Source organism: Planococcus citri, chromosome 5, assembly GCF_950023065.1.
Source record: "Planococcus citri chromosome 5, ihPlaCitr1.1, whole genome shotgun sequence".
NCBI classification, from domain to species: domain Eukaryota; kingdom Metazoa; phylum Arthropoda; class Insecta; order Hemiptera; family Pseudococcidae; genus Planococcus; species Planococcus citri.
The window spans coordinates 23752-44751 of record NC_088681.1 but is presented as its reverse complement, the minus strand read 5'-3'; the positions used below and the strand labels follow the sequence as shown (position 1 = coordinate 44751).

At 45.8% G+C, this 21000-nt stretch overlaps 1 protein-coding gene across 4 annotated transcripts in view; it reads right to left on the bottom strand.

Moving 5' to 3' along the window:
* The window catches only part of LOC135846843 (uncharacterized), a 40485-nt gene extending 22846 nt beyond the window's left edge, over positions 1-17639 (bottom strand). For 2 of the 4 annotated variants that reach the window (XM_065366151.1, XM_065366152.1), the window contains exons 1-10: positions 16903-17639; positions 9525-10573; positions 7616-8084; positions 6652-6872; positions 3861-6104; positions 2629-2801; positions 1890-2093; positions 1533-1698; positions 360-584; positions 45-278 (exon numbers count right to left, since the gene is read on the bottom strand). In XM_065366151.1, coding sequence (XP_065222223.1) covers positions 45-278; positions 360-584; positions 1533-1698; positions 1890-2093; positions 2629-2801; positions 3861-6104; positions 6652-6872; positions 7616-8084; positions 9525-9817 — 4229 coding nt within the window. In that variant the 5' untranslated portion in view covers positions 9818-10573; positions 16903-17639. The remainder of the gene's footprint in view (positions 1-44; positions 279-359; positions 585-1532; positions 1699-1889; positions 2094-2628; positions 2802-3860; positions 6105-6651; positions 6873-7615; positions 8085-9524; positions 10574-16902) is intronic. The other 2 variants (XM_065366154.1, XM_065366153.1) reach the window with 2 other exon arrangements.
* Between the last annotated feature and the right edge of the window lie 3361 nt (positions 17640-21000).

The following is a 21000-nucleotide window of genomic DNA, read 5'->3' as shown; positions in this document are numbered from 1 at the left end:
GTAACGTAACGTAACGTCACGTAGCGTAATGTAATGTTACGTACCCGAAATTTTTGCTCCTTTGTCTGCCCCACGGGTTCAAACCGAAAGGGCTTAACCACTCGTAGATGGCGACGGCGGCTGCTGTTACGTGTAAAGACGTGAATATGGCGATCCACAGATTGGAGCTGAATGGCAACAGGAAAGCTAGTAGAGGTATGTCGGTGCTTTCTTTTGGCGCCGCCAGAAACGATACTCCGCTGAAGAAGTAAGGAGCTGAGAAGTCGATAGCTTGAGCCCTGCCAGTGCCAATCGCAATCGCAATCACAATCACAGTCACACCATACCATAATACGTGTACTTATGTAGGTAGGACTTACCGGGAGCTGCTGACGCTTAGCGCCGAAAAAGATAGGTGCGCCGCTCCGGAGACTAAATCGCCCATTATGCCGTTCCATTTCTGTTCTCCGCTCTCCGAAATGGTTTTTGTGCCGAAAAGACCGTCTGCCACGATGTAAAGTTGAAAGTCAAACTCCAACTCTTCGGCTACATTTTCCAGCAGGTCCATCGACAAGCCGTAACAGCAATTCGTTTTGAATTTATGCCTGCGTCACAACGCGTAATATGTACATACTTACTTAATTATAAGTACATACATAATGCGCGCTCGCGTGATGCGCGAAACATCGTCAATACTCAATAGGCATTAGTAAATAATGTGACAGAAATCAGAAAACCAGAAAACCACCACAGGTAGGTACGTACGAATGCTGAATACATATGTACCTATTATACTCGTAGGTATCATGAGTAAAATACACAAAGTCAGTACCTACCTACGTAATACGTTGCAAATGGTCTGGTTTTACAATACCAGGGACTGAAAGCTTCAAAATGAAACTTGGCTTTCGGCTTCTAACTTCCAAAAGAAAAAACTGAAACTTTTGGCTTGAGCTTTTGGCTCTAGCAATTAATTCGGCTAGCTTTTGGCTAGCTTTCGGCTTTTCTAAAAGCTGAAAGCTGATATTTTGGGTGAACAATAACTAAGGCTGTATTCATAGATGTTACATGTTACTTATGGATCACTTGACTAAGTGGTGAATTTTGATTCAATTTTTCTCGTAAACGAATAAAAATTTCATATTCATATTTTTAGAATGATAAATCAATACCTACTTCGAAGCCCAATTTCTCAATTTATTAATTTAAAAAAATTCAAAAAATTCTGTTGGTAGAAATACATATAACTGTAACCAAAACCATGGTAAAAAGCCGTATGAAATGAAACTTCTAGCTGGCTTTTGACTTTTCCAAAATGAAACTTGGCTAGCTTTTAACTTTCAAAATTTGGTGAGAAATATGAAACTTTCGGCTTTTTATGGCGTTTGGCTTTCAGCTTTCGGCTAGCTTTCAGTCCCTGTACAATACCTAAGTAACTAACATGATTCGTACTGATAAATAAGTACAGACAGACAGGCAGGCAGGCAGGCAGGCTGACTGACTGACTGACGCTCCGATAAGAGCGTATGGATGAATTGGAGAGAGTTAATTACCCGGGATGATGCTGCCGTATATCCATGTCACCCCACATGTGTCTTTTCTCCAACTGCAACCGATCCAACAGGTTCACTTCGTCTTCTTCTTCAGTTCTTTCCATTTCATTGAACAAAAGCGTTAAATTATCCTTGTCCGAAGTGAGAAACTGGTGACATTCGATACCTGCAAAAAAATACGCGACATGAACGGCTGAAAAATTACAATTCTAACCCAACCCAGAACCCAGCGCATTACGAATAGCTAAGTAAGTAAGTATCTCGCGTGGGAATTTTCAGCAGGGTAAGTAAAGTAATTGCCGAAGTGAAAGCGAAACGGAAACGGAAACGGAAACGGAAACGGAAACGGAAACGTACCACGAAGGCATTGTCCATCTTCATCGAGCTCACCAATCATGACGAATGGCGGAGAAAAGGCGGTAACTATTCGGAAAATGCTTCTGGAGCCTCTGCCGGTGGACACGGGTACAATGTCTCCGCCAGGCCACACTATCGTCTCCAAATGAACAGTGTCCTCACCCAACATGTGTCCGATGGTTCGCCATTTTCGCGACTCTAACGCTATAGGTAACATAGGTAGGTACGTAAACGTATGTAGGTACTCGTATATGTTGGGTACCAAGTCCGAAATTGTACAATTCGGGGTTGGTACAGCCAATTTTGTACCATTACCATCTCCGAAGTGTCCGGACCAAGTGTGAATATTACTTTTTCATCGGGTTTGGTTCGGTAGCGTACTATGCCCGAAGGGCCCGGACAAAGTGTTCGACTTGGTACAATTTATGTTGTGCAAAGTTCGAAATGTACCTAGTTTTATAACGAATGAATTCGAATTAGGTACATTAGTTGTAGGCACCTAATATCTAATATTACCATTCGCCCATTCGTACAAATTTCAAAAATTTCCCCTCGAACAGAAAATTTCTGATGTTTGAATTTTTTTTCCTTCTAAAATATGTATTCTGATAAAAAAATGCACTCGAGATTTGCGTCGGGAAATCGAACTTAATGCGGATGAATTCGTAAGGTAGCTTTATTATGGGTCGAAAATAAGACGCAATCTATAAAACAAAAGTCGACGATGACGCACTCTTACCCGTCTTGTTTTCCGATCTGTTATCGTCGGGAACTAAATTCAAAATCTTGAATTTGGCCGCCAAACTCGAGTTGAACGTTTCGTCGGCTGCGGCAGCGGCGGCTGCCGCCGAGTGGCCGTCGTTGAATTTAAATCGGCCGGCCATCGCTTCGCGTACCGATCGTTTCAAATTGCTGCAAACAATCAAAAAGGTACTTTCGTCAATTTTATTCATTATTACGTATCCAGCGGCCACCCTACTGTACGAGTATAGGTAGGTACGTAGAGTAGGGTACTAGTAGCAGTAACTCGACTGACGCGTGACGCGGCGGCGCGGCGATCCGCAACTGCAGGTACAGCGGCTATATATTATAAGATAAGATATATGGTACCTATGTATGGGATTATTGTAGATACTGTCCCCTGGCCGCTTCGCGGCCCAACCCCAATACTCGTTCCTCGGGCTTTGTTCCCCCAAACCCCCCTTCACTCTCCATTTTCTTTCTCAGAGCTTGCTTTTTCAAGGTTGCCCCCAAGTCCTTTTCCATACAATCATTACTAAGCAAAATGAATAATTTAAAAAGAGATATACTCGGCTGCGAAGTATAAGTTAGATTTTTTGTTTACTATTTCTATTTGACGACAAATAAAATGCCTAGCAAATGGAAAATATTCAGCCGAGAAATAAAAGCTCAAAGTTAAAATTGTTCAAAATAATTCAATTTTAATTTTTAATTTTTCGTGCTTAGACTAAAAAATTTTGAATTCAAAATGTTTTATAACATATTTACACATTTTAAGGAAGATTTAAAAAAAAAAAAAATGAGCAAAATTGGTTCAGTTTTCATAAATTTAGAGGAGGGGGCCCAGAAATTGGGTTTTGGGCCATATCTTCCCCTGTATGGGACCACATCGGTTCAAATTTTAGAATTCGGTTTGAAATGCAATTTGGAAGAAAACATATTTCCAAAAATTTTCACGTTGATTTTAGCCCCCTTTTCCCTACATTTGGGGCCCTAAAATTCAAAATTTGGACCTCGCTATAGTTTTCGCATCCAGTACTCGTCGAGAGCTTTATATTAAAAAAAATTAGCTTCCTAGGTGTAATTGGGGCTGAATGAGAGCCTGCTGAAATTTTTTTGCTCGTTTTTTGCTCGTAGCTTTATACGTACTACATAGTATATAAGATGTATTACAGTAGAAAGCAGGTACGAGTGTTTATACAAGTACATAAGTATGTAGGTAGTGCTCACCGTGTCAATTCTTCCATGATGGAATTAGGACCGTGCGCAACTGGAAAAAAGTCGAAACACGATATTCTGGGCAAATCCAACAATTTGGACAGCTTGGCGTCGCCGTACTGCACGATGACCTGTTTCATGGTGCCGATCAGCAACTTTAAAGCGCTTTTCACGTAGTTTTTGTCCACTTTGGAGGGCACGAGTTGCAACGACAGTATGCCGACCGGCATTTCGGGCACGCTTTTATTTTTCAACCCCACCGGTTGCGTCCAGTTGTTGTCCAGGAAGATGGGCACGTCCAAGTGGTGCGACGAAGTGGCCGAGTCCGCCTCCGCGTTCGAGTGCGAATGGTACTCGTCGTGCGAGGTTTGCGACGACGGTGACGGCGGCTGCAGCTGCGGCGAGAAATGGACGGCTGTGCGTTTGACCACGTCGACGCGAGGGTCACCGCTGCCGCTATCTGGCAATTGATGTTGCTCGACGGACGATGACAATAATTGAGCGCCGGAAATGGAGAATTTGTATCGTTGTTGCGAAGACGCCGATACAGACGACGGTGCGGGTGAAGACGATAATTGCGACGACGCCGAGTGCTGCCGGTGGTGATGATGGTACCATTGCTGCTGCTGCTGCTGCTGCTGCTGCTGCGGTGGCGGTAGCGGTGATTTAGGATCGTTCGATGGTCGCTTTAAAGCGGCAACTTTATCAGCTTCGAATGGCACCGATCCGCTCGTCGAGTACTTTTCGTCCCGTTTGATTTTACGCCGTGTCGAAGAGTTACGAAAAAGATGCCCTCGCTCGTTGTTGTCTTTGGTCGGATAGCGCGAGTAACGACTGCGATTCTGACGGTCCATCAAATGAGGCCCGGACGCTGACGCTGACACCGACGTCGGCGACGTCGACCAATGTTTCCAACTGTTTGTCTGGTACTTGCGGTGGTTGTCGCTGTCGCTGCCGCCGTTTGGTTTTATCACAGATAGAAACAACGCCGCCGCCGCCGCCGCCGCCGCCGCCGCGTCCTCGTTGTATCGGTTAGCATTGGCGGATAAAGACACGGATGTGGTTGGCGATTGTCGATCGCCGTCGCTATTGGATGTAGTGGTAGTGGTGGTGGTGGTGGTGGTAGCAGCAGCCGTCGTCGCCGTCGCCGTCGCCACCGCCGCCAACGTCGCTGCAGATACCGTTGCACCGGTGCTAGCGTTGCTGATCGAGTTTTTGTTGGCCATTGCGGTTGCGGTTGCGCTTGCCATTCTCCTGCCTTTCTTGCGATACAACGAAAAATGATGTTTCATTAAAGTATTGAAGGACGCAGCGGCGGCGGCGGCTGCGGCCGCAGCGGCCGCCGCCACTGCCGCTTCGCCATCCCGTTTGTAGACGTTGGAAATGGGCGCGATGATGCTATTGGCGGCGAATAAGCTGGCATTATGCGACACTTTGCCGTCGCTTTCGAAAGTGTAGTACTGGCCGTAGCCATTCGCATCCCGTTGTCCGTTGCCGTTGCCGCTGCCGCTGTCGCTGTCGCTTCGAACGCCGCCGTCGTGGCTACCAATTGAATTATTCATATCGTTATCGTTGTCGTGGCGATCGTGATAACGACGGCGCGTATACACGTCGTTACTATCGACGACGGTATTGTAATGATATTTGTACGTTAGTCGTCGTTTGTTTTTGTTATCAGTCTTATTTTGGTATGGGTAAGACGTGTCCGCTGCAGCTGCGGCTGCGGTTGCGGCTGCGGTAGACGCAGCCGGCCTCGAGCCGAACCCGCTACGAGTCGCTTCGTTCATCACCGCCGCCGCCGTAACGCGTATTTTACTGTCGGCAGCACGAGCGGCGCCATTTTGGATGCTGCTGCTGCCGCTGCCGCCGCCGCCGCCGTTTGGGTGATGGTCGGCTTCTAGTGGCGGCGTACCGACGCTATTGGCATGCTTGCTGGCGGCGGTGGTCGTGGCTGTGGTCGCCATTGACGCCGCCATCGCTGCTGCAGTTGTATCGGCGTCGGCGTCGGCGGATACGACGGCGGACGCGTGTCTAACTTTGCGCGTCTCCACTATGAAATGGATTTCTTTGGAAACTTTCTCCAATTTGATGGTTTTATCCTTGATTAGCATGGCGCTGGTATCGATCCACAGCCACACGAAATCGCCGTTCACCATGTTGAGCTTTTTGCTCTCTTCGATAACGCGTTTAGCGTCTGCGCCTTCGCATATCAGAACGATAACGCCTTTCGTCGATTTCGACACATCCGACAGTAAGCTATAAAAACAGAAAACAAACGCAAATATCTACTTAAGTACATAGTAAGTACATACACGATACATTACCTATGTGTACCTACGAATATGAAACACGATCTTATCGACTGTACAAAACTCGCGTGTGTATTTGTTTTTGTTTTCTACCTGTACGATTAGCGATGGAATGTTATCAGGTTATCACCAACGCCAACGCCAATCATTCTCCAATGTTACCACTCGTACTTACGTTAAATAGGTACCTACTTACTCGTATCTGTGCTGACTGCTGATCACGTAAATAGGCCTAGGTACGCACTTAGGTACGTACTACGTAGTACGTACGTATTGAACCGCAAACCTTTTCGTTTCGGTGGTGTCGGTGTCACAGCTCGTACCTACGTATGTATAAATCTTATATGTATCACCGTACGAGTTCGTGGCGACTGAACTTGGACGTGACGTGACGTGACGTGGCGTATGTTGGTACGGTGGTACGAATAATAATTACGAGTATAATATGTATGCGTATGTACTTAGATAGAGGTAAACTGTGCGAAGAGCCATACCGAAAAATGTAGTAAGATGTCGAGTCTGGTCTGAACTGCAATACGGTGGGCAGCAGCGGTGGCTGACTGATGATGTCTTGGTAGGCTTGGCTGGCGAGCAACGTGGTCGTGTGCATGACGGTGAAGGCGTGCCAGTGCGTCGCCAACAAGAACGATCGCAGCGATCTGAGCACCTCGTACGAGCTCGGATCCAGGCGCACGTCGAAACGACTCAGCGGCACCTGAAAAGTCATAGCACGCGCAAATGTTCACCTAGTCCTACTCGCACGTACGCGCCGTAGCTACCTATGTCCTATGTGTTTGCAATTTGCACGTAGCTTAAAGCTTACGAGTAGGTAAACGAGGCACTACTTGTACGTGTACGTGTACAATGCACCCATTCCTTCATACAGCGTAGCGTACGTAAGCTGCACTGCGTAACTATTAGCGTAATCTCAATAAGTATCGCGACGCGACGTGGGCGTCGCCGCGCACACAGAGTTTTTCACCCATCGTCGCGAGTTGGTTGCAGTCGCAGTCGCAGTCGCAGTGAATTGCACAAATGATCAACTCGCACGAATTCCTCATTCATCTACTCAACGTGCAACGTCCGCGCCATCATTCACCATCAATCACAAGCAATCACAGTCATCTATCGCATCTACTTAAGGAGGTACTCATTCGCCACGTTCGTTCGACAAAAAAACAAAACAAAAATTAAAAATTAAAAAAATTCAGCGTATTTATGTGGATGTGGGGTGGGGGGGGGCACGCTGTGTACCTACGCTACGCTGTACGATGTGTCAATGGGCGGAGGGTGGTTGGTGGGAGGGAGGGAGGGAGGGAGGGAAATAGGGTGTATCAATACTATACCTACGTAAAGTACGAGGTAGGTACCTAAAGATGCGGTGGTGCACTCTGTACTAGGATGGGTGAGGGGAGGTGGGAGAGGGGAGAGGGGAGAGGCGAGTTGCGAGATACGTACCCTTTCGAAGTAGCCGGCTTGTATTTCGCCGGTCGCCCACAGTACCGGTATGTTGTTGTGCAGCGAGGTCAAAACGTGTCCGAATCCGGATTTGAATGTGCTGAATACGACGGCGGCGATAATGGGCTTGTGGTTCCAAGCTTCGCACACTTGTTGCACTTCTCGAATGTTGTAGCCTTCGGTGTCGGCGATGGCCGTGTAGTGCGGCACCACTCGAAGACTAGTCGCCGATGTGAAGTCTTGCGACAGAGACGCCACCGTCTGCTTGATGACGCGACTGTAAACAGTTTCTTTCGACTTTGGGTAAATGACGGCGATAAATATTTCCGCAACGTTGCCGTTGTCGTCGCCGTCGCCGCCGTCGCCGCCGCCGTCGTCACTGCCGCTGCCTCTGCCTGTTCGGCTGACGACACGTTCGCCGCCGGCGCCAGCGCCAGTGCCAGTGCCACCGGCTATGCTCGCCCCGACGCTGTAAAATAGGTAACAACACACTCGTATAGTACATATAGGTAGGTACCTAGTAAGTACGTACAGGGTGCCCAGAAATATCGAGCACCCCTAAGAAAGCTTTTCATTAAAAAAATAGGTTGGCAACGTGAAATATGTAGATGTATATGATTAGTGGAATGTTATCTAGCTCTCCATTATCATTCACTGTGACCAACCCAAGTATTTCAGTAGAAAACTTTTCAAGGGGTGCTCGATATTTCTGGGCATTCTGTACGTGCGCGGCGCGGCGCGGCGCACAGTGGTCCGAAATGAAGAAGTAGCGGCCAAAAATCGAATTTTAAAGAAAAATCCGTAAAATTTTGGATGTGGGAGTTTTTTTTAGGTCGCTGAAGTCGACTTTGACATTTATTTGTTCCCTAACCTCGAAATGAGCCCTCAAAGAAGGAAGGGGTGGTTCGAGACATCAAATTTCGATAAATTCAAACGGGTAGCTATCGAAATACGTACTTTTTTCGGATCTCTATCGGATGGGGCGGGGTTTAGGTCGCCGAAGTCGATTTTAGCATTTATTTTACCCCCATAACCTCAAAATGAGCACTCAAAGGGGGGGAGGAGATGGTCCAAAACGTGAAATTTTAAAAAATTCGCGATGGAATCGAAATAGGCTATGTTTTTCTTGGTCGCTGAAATCCATTTTAGTATCTATTCGTATTCCCGTAGTAATTTTTTACTCGAAAATGTTTTTAAAAAAATGGAAAAACGGCATTTACGCGACATGGCGTAGCAATTTTTTCAAATGGGGCAGATTGGGGCGGCAAATTTTTTAAGGATGTTTTTCTTTACACGCCATAGTACCCCAGGGTCCCAGGGATGTGATATTTCCCGCCGATCTAGCTTGGCTTTTTTTGAAGAACAACTTTTACCTCGGAAATAGCAAAAAATGAGTTTTTTTTTTTTGCGACGAGCATGGTAGACGAATGGTGATTGGCGATGCTTGATGCTGTTTGCCAAAAAGTCGCTCTCGAGTACCAAGTACCTACCCACCTGTCTACAGAATTATTAATTTGTACTCGTTATAGAGAGTTGTGCGGGTATTTTGATTTTGCGCGGTTCCTTCTCAAATTACAGGTAGGTAGGTAGGTAGGTAGGTAGGTAGGTACCGCTACATTATATGTATTTTCGGCGCGTGGAAACTCGGTCACAAATACATGCGGGTACCTAGTACCTACATATAGGTATTAGGTACCTACCTATACTATCAGAGGTGTGTAAACGGCCGCGTATCCGCATACCCGTTGGTTTTAAAACGAAACGAAACGAAGCGAACATACATAAATACCTACTCGTATGTATCTCTACCTGCTACGGTATCTACGTAGACACGTAGTATAATATAGGTACATAATTAGGTAGGCACTGGTACCTACGTAAATGTTGTTTGAGGAGTTGCCATACTTACTAGGCATTATGCGAGTAGACAATGTGACTGGTATTTCCACGACTGGTAGCGGTAGCGGTAGCGGTAGCGGTAACTGGGGTCGTGTGCCGCGTATGCGCCGACAAAGGCGAATACGAAGACGAAGCCGAAGGCGAAGGCGAAGGCGAATGTACGGTCGTCGCAATTTTAGTCGCGTCGACGTAAAGGTGCTGTTGCTGCTGCTGCTCTCCGTACAGTAGTAAGCGAAACATTAGCATGAGAATTATGTGAGGAAAATAAGAATAAATTCTGGCGAATTTTCGTATCAATATCATAATCTGCGCGCGCTCATATCGTTCGTTTGGTTATACGTAGTGTCGCGCCGCGTGATCTCGACCTCGATCTCGATCGCAATTGCGAATACGATTACGATTAGGATTACGATTAGGATTAGGATTAGGATTACGACGCGCAACGAACGAGCACACTCGCGCTGCAAGGCGAGGCTGAGCAGCGGTACGACGAAGATGAGCAAAAATAAGGCAACGACGATGTTGAGCAGATGGACCCGGAGTCAGAGCCGGAGCCGGAGGAAAAGGAAGATGAAGAAGAGACGGTGGAGAAGACAATAGCGGTGGTGGTGGTGGTGGCGGCAGCGGCGCAGTCACAATTGGCCGTCAGCCAACTCGTCGTGGTGTACTGATCACGACGACGACGGCGGCGACTGTGCTGCAGGCGACACTGACGTTGATGCTGTTGCTCGAGGGCCAGCCGGCGGTGGTATCGACGATACCGTTGATTTTGGTTCAGGATTCGAGTTACTCGTAGGTGCTGGCGCTGGCCCTGGCCCTGGCCCTGGCCCCGAAGCGGTTGCTGCAGTTGCAGTTGCAAATGCGGATGTCGGCAGTACGGACGATTCTGGTCGCGGTTCGCGTCCGAGTCTGAGTCTGCACGTTCGCTTGCGTGTGCGTGTACGTGTGCGTGTGCGTCTGTGTACGCGTTTGCAGCGATCATACGCATGTCCGTCGTCGATTTACGACGCCACCGCTCGGCCGCGCGAATTTTCCTCAACATTTTCAACACAGCACCATCTGCAATGCAAACAGGTTACATATTTATTACATATACGTATAGGTTATTATCAAAGTCAGCAGCAGCAAAACGACATCCAATATCATGCGCGTCTTTCGCAAGCCAATCTACTTCAACGAGAGCTACGCCCCAGCCGCAGCCGCAGCCGCAGCCGCAGCCGCAGCCCAAATACTCTTACATATCGCACCTCGGGAGTAATAAGGTTACCTACATCTCAAAAAAGTGAAATTTTACAGGAGAGTGATTTTCTTTTTTTTTCAAAACTTGATTCGTTATTTTTATCAACTTATAATCAATTGCGAGGAATGAATAGCACCTCATTTTAAAGATCTGGTATCCTACCTTCATTTAGCGTAACATTCAATGTTTGGAAAACATTTTGAGTTAGAACCTTTCATTAAAGTTGATGCGGAGGCGCGAGGAAGCGTCCAAAAAAAATTTCACGACAACAACATTATAGAGAATTAAATTTCCAATCGACGTATTGTCGTTAGTTTTCTTCTAGAGTGCTTAGTTTTTGAGTTTTTCTCAAAAAACTAAAATTTCATTATGTGTGCAAATTCATTTTTCTGAAAAGTGATCAATTTAAAAAAAATTTCCATTTGGTACAAACCAATAAAAAATGCACTCCTTGTGACTATTTCTAACTGACAAACATTCGAAACAATCGAAACTATTTGTTAACACTTTGTATGTACAAAATTTGCTAAAAAAAAAAAAGGTGGAGTTTTTCGAGATGTACCCTTATAACTCCGAACAACTTGCAATGTTGTTGGGATTTTGAGTTGGGCCATTTGGGTTTTTTACATGATCTAGATAATGTACCCAACTCGAAGTGTTATTTTTGGTTGAGCTTGAGGGGTGTCGTACAAACCCCAAAAATGCGAAATGTCAAAAATGATTTTTTTTGAGATGTGACCTTATTACTGCCGAGGTGCGATATAGCCTACGGCTGCTGAAGGTCTACTGGTATTCATCTATCTACTGGTATTCGTATTCGTACTCGTACTTCGGGTACCAACTGAAATCTACTCGTAACAGCAAAAGCGGCCATTACCGATTACGTACTCGCAGCACTGGGATTCGTACTCTTCTAATAAGCGAGTGATACGAGTGCGTGTACTAGGATGAAGTGAAAAAAGAAGAAGAAGAACAACAACAACAACAAGACAATGATAATCTTCATACGCCCGACTCGCGCTCGCTCGCTCGTTCGTACCGTCGTACGGCTGAAATACGAGTATTGGCCTACGCTGGCGGCTGTCTTACCAATCTCCGTTAGTCATTTATCAAACGTTCATTTCGCAAAAATGGTCAAAAAAATATACTCGTCGTACTTATACACCTACAGTAAATAATTTTCTACTGCGTTTGATCCGACGCGACGCGCGACGACGCATCGCAACGCGACCCGAGTACATACAAGTACATAGGTACGCGTATATTTGAAAGGTGGATCGACGATCGCGATAGGTACTCGTACCAGTACGAATACCGTATTTTCGTAGGTAATTTTAGTACCGATACCGTAGCGTTTTCAATGTAATGGTGGGATTGGGCAGGGCGCGGGCGACGCGACGCGGCGTGCCTTGATTTCACGGCAAACCGAGTAGGCAACTTTATTAACGCAAACAGCAGTCTAGCTGGTCGCACTTTCTCATCGTAACACCTCCGCACCGCCCGCGCCCACACTATAATCATCACCATCACCATCCGTCCGTTATCGTAGTCGTCGGCTTTTCATCGTACGGATAAATGTATTTATGTAGATACCTAGGCTGTTAGCTGTTACCGCGCTACCGCTACCGCTACCGCTACCGGTCGACCGGTACCGTTAATCTATTCGAATAGGTACGACGATTAGATAGGTACTGATACAATTTGGGACGGGCGCGGTGGCCGGGACGCAACCGTAATTTCTTTTTAGTTTTTTGTATCAACTGATCGTACTAAACGGAAATTAGGCCTATGCTACGCCTACGCAGTACATTACAGAGGTAGGTACTAGGTACCTCATTCTACGAGTTGCTATTTTTTTTGTTTTTTATCCAATTATCCGCATTATCGGACACTCTGAAACTACCAATCCGTATAAATACGTGTACCCGTACCCGTACCCGCAATGCGATAGATTAATCCGCCGATACTATACGTACGTACCTCCTATGTATGTACAACCTACGAGTATGTACGACCCATTTTGTACTCTGCGATTTTTTTTTCAATTAGGTAGGTACGCGTTTGTTTTTTTTTGTTTTTTTCAAATGCTACACCTTACTTTGTTGCGTTACGGGCGATACGATGTATATTATGTATAGTATGGATTATTTGTTTTTTGCGCGATGTGGTGTATACTGCGTAGGGTGTCCAATAATACGAGTACCTACCTACCTACCTACCTACCTTACTACTTCTACCTGCTTAATTTATTCTACATATTCCTCCGCCATTACCATTAACTAGATTCCTCATTCACTCTTTTGCGGGCATCTTACTCGTATTTAAATTACTCGTATTATTTTCCCTGGTGAAATTATCGTTTACTTTACTTAATTATAATTCTCTATTTTCCTCCAAACTGTAAACTCGCACTAGTTACAGCCCTCGTGATATATCTTGTCTCGGCGTTATTACTGTAGTAGCCACCCCTCGCTCGTGCCTCGGCGCATGTAGTGGTTCTTGTATTTGCTAAAAAAATACGTTAGGTACAAAGAATAATAAAACATACTACCACTACCACTACCACGTGCTACTAGGCTACTACTTGACTGGTGGCTGGTTCGCGGCGCTATGCGACGCTGTCGATTCGCATTTTGTCACGAAATTTCTCGCCAAATTTTATATCTATCCCTAGGTACGAGTAGGTAGTCGTATACCTACTCGAGCGACAATGACGCGACGACGATTGTTAAATGATTTTATCGTTTCAGTACCCACGTATACCTACCTACCAACCACTCACCCGCCCGCCCATTCTATTCCCCATTTCTAGCTCATCCTGCGTTTTTTTTTTTTTTTTTTTTTTTTTTTTTTGATGTAGGGTAGCCGATGGAAAACGAGAAGATTAGGTAAGCACAATTGGCACGCAAAATGTAATCTTGCCGCGAAAAAAGGTTTGAAAAAATGAAATACGTGTAAAAAAAGAAAAAGAAAATTGGCAGGCTGTACCTAGTTAGGTAGTTGCGAGAAAAGCGATCGTTGAGATGTGAAACATATTATGTAGGTATGTACTACGTATGTACATACGAGTAGTAAGCATATAACAACGTGCGTGTAGAGTGCGTAATGCAGGTCTATACTAGGTAGCTATCTACGCATACGCATGTACCTATTGGTGATAAGACGCAGCCGAGGAATCGGTCGCGCTGGGCGCTGGAGTATGCGAGCATTGCTTAGTTACGCCCGCGCCCGCGCCCGCGCTACGCGCGTACCGCGTAGGTAGCTACGTAATTGCGGATGAAAAATGATAACATTGAAAATGGGCGACTGCGAACTGCGAACTGCGAACTGCGAAGCCACTAACGCCGAACGCGTAAGCCAGCGCCTGTCTGGCTGAGTGGCAGAGTGGCTCGCAAGCCCGCTGCCGTACTCGATCTCCGTACCGAGCGAGAATATCTCGCCGCTGCCGCTGCTGCTCCGCATGCCTCAGGCTCACGCCCAGCCACCAGCCCCCTAGCCCCCCCAGCCCCCTAGCCCACAGCCACCCGATATTTAGTCGGACCTTTATTCTCATTCTGCAAGTGCGGTTGCGGTAGCCGCAACTGAGCAAGGTCGTCGTCGTCGTCGTCGTCGTTTCGCATTGTTTCTTACCGACTCGACTGAGCTGCGTCGCCCGCTGCCTTTTGCAGTCGTTCGCGCGTTTTCCTCTTTTCTTTCTTTTCATTTTTTTTTTATTTTTTATTTTTTGGTGACAGCGTGGTACAGCGAGCGAGCGAGCGAGCGAGCGAGCGAGCGAGATTGTTTTCTCGCGTGCGCTTAATTTTTGCTCGTTCGTTTCGAAGCGCCGCAGCGTAATTTATCGCGTAGGTACTGGTTAAAGCCAGCATAGCCAGCGCGCAGTGATGCGACATGCGACGATGCGATATCCTACCCATCGTCACATTCACACCATTACGAAACGCAGCAACGGGCGCGGACGCGGACGCGGGCGACCTAGCACGTTGCACTACCGGCCTACGAGTACAACCTACAACGTACCTACCTACCTACCTACCTACCTACCTACCTACCTACCAACCAACCTAAGTACGTACAACGACAACGCGCCGCGCCGCGCCGAGAAGGAGAACCGATCAAGTTCGCCGTCCCTATAGTTTTCGATTACCTACTTACGTACTCGTAGGTTGGTGGTGGTCGACGCCGATGATGAAAATGATAATGGGTAGGGTATCAGCTGAAGAAGAAAAAAAAAAAAAAAAAAAAAGGTACCTAAGTAGGTACATACCTAATGCGGTTGGGTGCTCTTCTTTATTGACCTTGCGGCCGTAGGGTTGGCGTATCATTTGTTGGGTACAGCTGACCTGACCTGACCCGACCTGGCCTGACGTGACGTGACGTGACGTGACGTAACGTAACGTAACGTAACGTAACGTAACGTAACGTAACGTAATGTAATGTAATGTAATGTAACGCGTAACGTAGAGTAAAGTAGAGTAGAGTAGCGTAGCGTAAAGTACCGTATTGGTGTGGTGGATGTGTGAGGGTGAAAGTGAGGTGTGGTGAGGTGTGGCGGCGGGACGAAGCGAAGCGAAGCGAAGCCATGTGATATTGTGATATTGATGTTTGAAAAATCTTAACGAGCTGCGTTGTAGGCGAGCGCTTTTGCGTTTGGCTTTGGCGCGCGCTTGCCAGTTGCCGGATTTCGCCGTTTTTACGTTTTTCGTTGTTCGCTTTTCGCTGCGAGGCGCGAGGCGGCCTACGCCAATTTAAGCTAGTTTGACGTAGAGCGTACAGCGTAGAGAGCCTAGCCGCCAAACGCTGCGTTGTGCGTCATGCGTCGTCGCCGTCGTCGTCGTCGTCGTCGCTAGTCGTGTACCTACCTACCTACCTACCTATACTTTCCTCATCTCTTTTATCGAACCAAGAAACCAGCCAGCCAGCCAGTCAGCCAACGAATTAACGACGACAATAACGACAATAACGACAATAACGACGACGACGATGTCGGCAGATGCGACCAAATTCATTGCAAATGTGAAACCGACTAACACCGAGTGACAGAGCACAGACTGCGTGTGTACATATACGAGTATATTATGTATGTGTTGGTAGATACGAGTTCATAGGTGTACCTAAGTATTTATGTAGGTACCTACATTGAAAAACGCGAGCCAAGTTGCCGTGGTCGTGGTCGTATTTGACTACCTACAAAATTACGAATACGGATATATACGGTAGTACTTACTTAAAAAACAAACAAACAAACACACCTATTAAACCTATTTACAGCAGACTCGGCATTCTAATCTGTCTTACACTAGGTAGTTGGCTAGTTATGAGATTATGGTTATACTCGTGAAAACATATCCTTCCGTACAATGCAGTACGAGAAAATGTAAATGAGCGAGTAAGTATGTACATACGCGTAACGGCGAGATACTCGTATTGGGCGATGTTGTTTCGTTTTTTTTCTTCAATATTTGCCAAGTATGTTACCATATTACGCATTGTATTTGTATATGTATATCGAGGTCGCGAATCGCTCTCATTCGTCTACATAGCTATCTACTAATGTGGCTGGCTGGCTGGCTGGCTGGCCGGCTGGGTAGGTAGGTAGGTCTACTCGTAGGTACCTATTTGTATCTTTGAAATCGCCGCTTACACCTACTTACCTACCTACTCGTACTCGTACTCGTGATCGTTTGGGTTTATGGCTGCGGCTATGGCTCGACCAGCGATTGTGCCTGACGAAAAAGGCAAACGTTTTATAGGTATTACGCCCGAGTACACGCGAGTGAATAGGTATCTACCTGGACACTGGACACTGGACACTGGACAGGCAGACGTGCGAGTACGGGCAGCTGCGAGATTGCCTCGAGTTTGGCGGGCACGTGTTCGAAGAAAGAAGGAAAACAAGTGCGTAGAAGAGAGACAGTGTTTATATACTCGTAGGTACATTGTACACATATATTTATGGTACATATATACCGAATGACGGATGCGTTGTTTGCCAGGGAATAAAGCTAGCGGCGCGGCGGTAGGGATGGCGATGGGTGCTAGCATATACACGCAGAGGCATACAGGCATCAGTAGGCATATATGTAGGTACAACTTAGAAATACGTAGGTCGGCGGGTATGGTTAATGGGTAGTGGATAGTGGATACTCACTTGGTACGGCGGCGGCGGCGGCGGTCGAGGTGGTGGTTGAAAACGATTACAAAAATACCGTCGAGATTTGGACGCGAATGCGAATGCGAATGCGAATGCGAATGCGAATCGACGGCGCGAGCACTAAAGGATGAAAACGTAGCCACTGCGGCGCTTTTCAATGGCGAAATGGAAATACTGGTACAGCGACGATGTTTATACTCGTAGGTGACAGCCACAGCCACAGCCACTGCCACAGTGTCAGCGTCAGCGTCAGCGTCAGTGACCGCATATGATGTGTAAACGTGCATGTACGAATTGCGAATAGCGAGTTGCGAATAACCAGCGCATAGGTTGTAGGTTGGCGCGCGTATTTGGTCAAATCAGCGAGCAATTATCGAGTAGATGAGAACCGTGACGAGAAGCTGCTACCGAGAATGCGAAAGATGAACGAACAATTTTCTCAGTGGGGTAGGATGAATTGAGGCAGGCAGGCAGGCAGGCAGGCAGGCAGGAAGGAACGAATGATTCTGCCAACGATAAATAAAAAATTACAAAAAATAACAAACGCGAGTATTTGAGAATGCGGAATGCGAAATGCGACGACAGAAAAAGAAAAAAAATTCGCGACGAGTACGAGTACGAATACGAGTATGTAAGATGCGATAATTCGCAAATACTACGGTGAAACGGATAGAGTTGCGGATAATACTGTAGGTATTATCGAGTGCTAGTTCCAGTGCTGGTGCTGGTGCGGATGCTGGCGCTGGCGCTGGCGCTGGTAGAGGCGATTTTGCGAAATAGTATCGAGTGAGCGGGGCGAGCGGCGGCGCTCCGTACAGAGTAGTACACGTACACGTATACGTATACGTACGACGCAATGTAAAAGTGTATAGGGCTGCGCCAACGCCAATGTCGAATGGCACCGAGTACCCTGCGATACGTAGCTGGCTGGCTGGCTGGCTGGCTAGCTAGCCAGTTAGCAGCTATCGCAGTTAGAAGCGTGTTCTACACCAAAGCGTGCAACCGCATCTCGCCGCGCCACTCGCAGACAGACCAGCCAACCAACCAACCAACCAACCTACCTACCTACCTACCTACCTACCTACCTACCTACCTACCTACCTAATCTACGAGTATGTACCTACCTAAGCGCTGTAGTAGCTGTTTACCGCCGATACGAGAACAAAATATCCAACAAATAGGTACTCGTACCTACAATTGCGCATAACTACTCGACAAACCAACTGTCCGACCACCGCCGACACCACTCGCACCCTCGCCTTCACCCTCATCCACCGACAGCGCGCGGACAAATCTTTTAATTTGTATTTTTGCCAGAGCGGCAGCTTTAGCGGCAGCGGCAGCGGCGCCGTTTGCGGATGCTCTACCTAACGTATCGTGTCGTGTCCGTACCCTACGTAATATATTTTTGCGAGCGTACTTTACATGTGCTTCGGCACGGCGGCGTCGCATACTTTACCACACCACACTACACTACACCACACCATTGCAATTCAATCCGTTTCCGGTTTCATTCTGTCTGTCGCGAGAGTTGATAAAATTGCATACCTAGTTTGCCGTAAATACGACTAGGTACAATGGTACTTACTACAAAAATAGTACCCGCGTACCATGTTCATTTTTTTTCGCGTTTTGCAAAAGCAACTTTTCAACGCGTTCGCGTTGGTCCTACGTCTTTTTTGGCGCGTACAATTTTTTTCTTCAATTCCGGTTCCATAATCTGTTTAGAGCGTTTCTTCGTACGCGACGACGCGACGCGACGCGGAAATTGAAAATTTCCAAGTGAAAAATTGAGCCAACAAAATACGAGTATGGTTTTCAAAAGTTGCTGTTTTTGTCTCGTTTTCATCTCGCTTATTAACGAATAGGTACCGTACGAAAATGACGTGCAATGTCGTCAGCCTTGATTTGTACGCGTGTTGTTTTTTTTTTCTTCGGGGCAATATACCTATCAAAATTTTTCGATGGGATAAAATTTGAAAACTAAGTAGCAATTTCTCGAGCCACTTGGAATTTAAAAAATTGAATTGAGAAAAAAAATATATCAAATTTCTCGTATAGGAATGATAGAACGTTGTTGCGAAAAAATCGTAGGTATAGGTACGTACGTATTAGTCGAAGCGAATCGGAAATTTTTCTGCGAAGCAGTGACCAGTGTAAAGAACCGACCCCGGACTAACCCTCGGCCACCTCCAAGTCCTTAGTTGACGATATAGCTTTATGAATTCCGCGGATAAATAACCTCTTTCGACTAAGTCCGCCAGTTATGCCGTACGCGAAAAAGCAACGCGGCGCTGCGCGGGTGTTAATAAAATTGCCCAACTAGTTCGCCGTAATTGCGTAGGTAGTTAGGTACTACCTACGACGCGATACGCCATGTACATATTAGTATCTTCGTTCCGAAGTAAAAAAGTTTCAATTTCAGAAGCGAATCGCGTGGAAATTTCGGTCGTTTTTATTGTTTTTTTTTTTGTTTGGTGGGGGGAGGGGTGCGGGTGGTGATTTATTTCTGATTCCCGATTTCGTCCAATTTTGAGGATCAAAAGCGAGCGGGAAAATATTTTCAAAAATTAGGTGGGTAGGTATACGTACGCGTATTTTCGCGAGGATTCCACGCAACTACGATTAAAGTGAAACCGCTAACGTAAGGCGCGAGGCGCAGCACCGACGACCAATACTTTCAGTCCCCTTTGTGGAAATTGCGTTGAAATTTTAATCTTTCCAAAAAATTAGAAATTTTGAGAAAAATCAAGTAGGTAGTCTGGCAGAGAGTGATGGTCGCGTAGGTACATACTCGTACTATTTCCCGAAGAAACGTATTTTTCAACACAAATTGAGAAATTATACCCCTCCGATAGAGTAGTGCTACATACGAGTAGAATGGTGCAGTCGTTTCTACGAGTAATTAGCTGGAAATGGCCGTTACAAAAGCGAAAAATAACTTACCTATTCTTTCAACGTTACAGTTTCAACCGAATCCGAATCCGAATCCGAATCGGCTATAATTTTCAACGTACAGTCGGCCCCGCTTATTATGGTCGCATTTGTCCGAGGCAAATTGATTTTATTAAGCGGGTGATTTTATAAAGCCAACTTTTGAAAAAACACAATTTTCACATAAAAAAATTTACTACAACTTCGCAATGTACATGCATACTAAAAAGATGGATTAAAATTACAATAGGTACTCCCAAATTCGCGATTTAGGTACATAACGTATCTATTTTTCAAATGTTCAAATGTTTAGACCTTTTTCCCTTTATCATCACTTGAGACAAAGTTGTTAGAAATCAAAATTTAAAAATAAAAGAATAATAAGTGAAAAATAACAAAATTTTTGATTTAACGTATGAAAAAACAAGCCATTTTCCCAAAAATACCTCGATATTTTCACAAAATGATTCTGCTAAGCGGGGAGTTTGATTACATTAAACGAGTGATTTTCTGTGTAATTAGGTACAAAAAAAATCGGGACCAAGCCATTTGATTGCATTAAACGGTTGAGCTGGAAATGAATTGAGAAGATATTCGCTCATCAGCTATGATCACGATGAATTTGATTGAATTCCGAAATTAACGGATATAAGTAAATGAAGTTTTGAAACCATACTGAATGATACACTCGGTGCCACATTCGGAAATTCGTAATGGTCGAAACTCGTTAGTGAAATTATTATTCAGGGCCAAAGTGATCGAAAAACGATAAGTGTCAAAGAAGTTGCCTACTCTCAAGGCGCAAAATTAATGCAAAACGCGGCGGTTTTTCAAGAATTCGCGAATTGATGAAAAAATTACATCCATTTTGGTTCAAGATGGTCTTTGAACCGGTAAGTTGGCATCCTCGACTGAAAGAAATCGTAAATTCGAACTCGGGGCTTCGAGTATAATACTCGAAGACTCGGGACCCCTGTTTCACTTTGAAATCGCTTTTTTACGCTAAGAAAAAGGCTTTAAAATTGAAACAGACGTGAAAATATTCAAACGCCAAATAAATTGCATACTCTCGAGGCGCAAAAATCATTCAAAACGTGGAGTTTTTCAGGCAATCAAATTTTTAGCACCAAATTATCGATATAAAACTGTTTTTTCATATAA